General features: G+C 64.5%; 1 protein-coding gene across 1 annotated transcript in view; it reads right to left on the reverse strand.

Moving 5' to 3' along the window:
• Positions 1-90: 90 nt before the first annotated feature.
• Positions 91-580, reverse strand: part of UBE2I (ubiquitin-conjugating enzyme E2I) — a gene marked incomplete at its 5' end in the record, with an annotated part of 1,208 nt that continues 718 nt past the window's right edge. Inside the window, one exon of the mRNA XM_012731705.1 lies at positions 91-491. Coding sequence (XP_012587159.1) covers positions 428-491 — 64 coding nt within the window. The remainder of the gene's footprint in view (positions 492-580) is intronic.

The following is a 580-nucleotide window of genomic DNA, read 5'->3' on the forward strand; positions in this document are numbered from 1 at the left end:
GCTGTCCTGGGCCCACCGCAGGGCGCTGCCGTCTCGGCCGTCCGGCGGCGGCGCTGGACGCCTCCCGCCGCCAAAGACGCCACGCAAGAGGCCTTTGTAGAAACAGTTTATTACTCTAGACAGCAACACAGACAGACGCCACGTGCGGGGGCGGCGCCCACGTGCGGCGGCGGCGGGTGCGCGGGGCAGGCCTGTGCCTCGGCCCAGGTAGAAAAGTTTATCATTGTACAGCAGTGAAATACTGACATCAATATTAAAATAAAAGCAAGTTTTACATAACAATCAGAAATACAAAAGACGGAAGGAAGAGACCCTGTGTGGACGCGGCGGGCGCCGCCCGACAGTCACTGGCCTCCCGGCTCAGACCTGCGGAGCTGCGAGCAGCCGGCGCAGCCCAATCCCTTCCTGTCGCGCCCGCCGCCGCCGCTTATGAGGGCGCGAACTTCTTGGCCTGTGCTCGAACCCGCTTCTCGTACTCCACTCTGTTTTGGCTGAGGGGTCGGGAGACAGGTCAGGGGCGCCCCGACGGCCGCCCCTCCTGGCCCCACGACACAAGCCTCGGGGGCTCCCCGGGGGCGCA

The sequence above is a fragment of the Condylura cristata genome, unplaced genomic scaffold (genome assembly GCF_000260355.1).
Source record: "Condylura cristata isolate star-nosed mole 26May11 unplaced genomic scaffold, ConCri1.0 scaffold00032, whole genome shotgun sequence".
Lineage (NCBI taxonomy): Eukaryota > Metazoa > Chordata > Mammalia > Eulipotyphla > Talpidae > Condylura > Condylura cristata.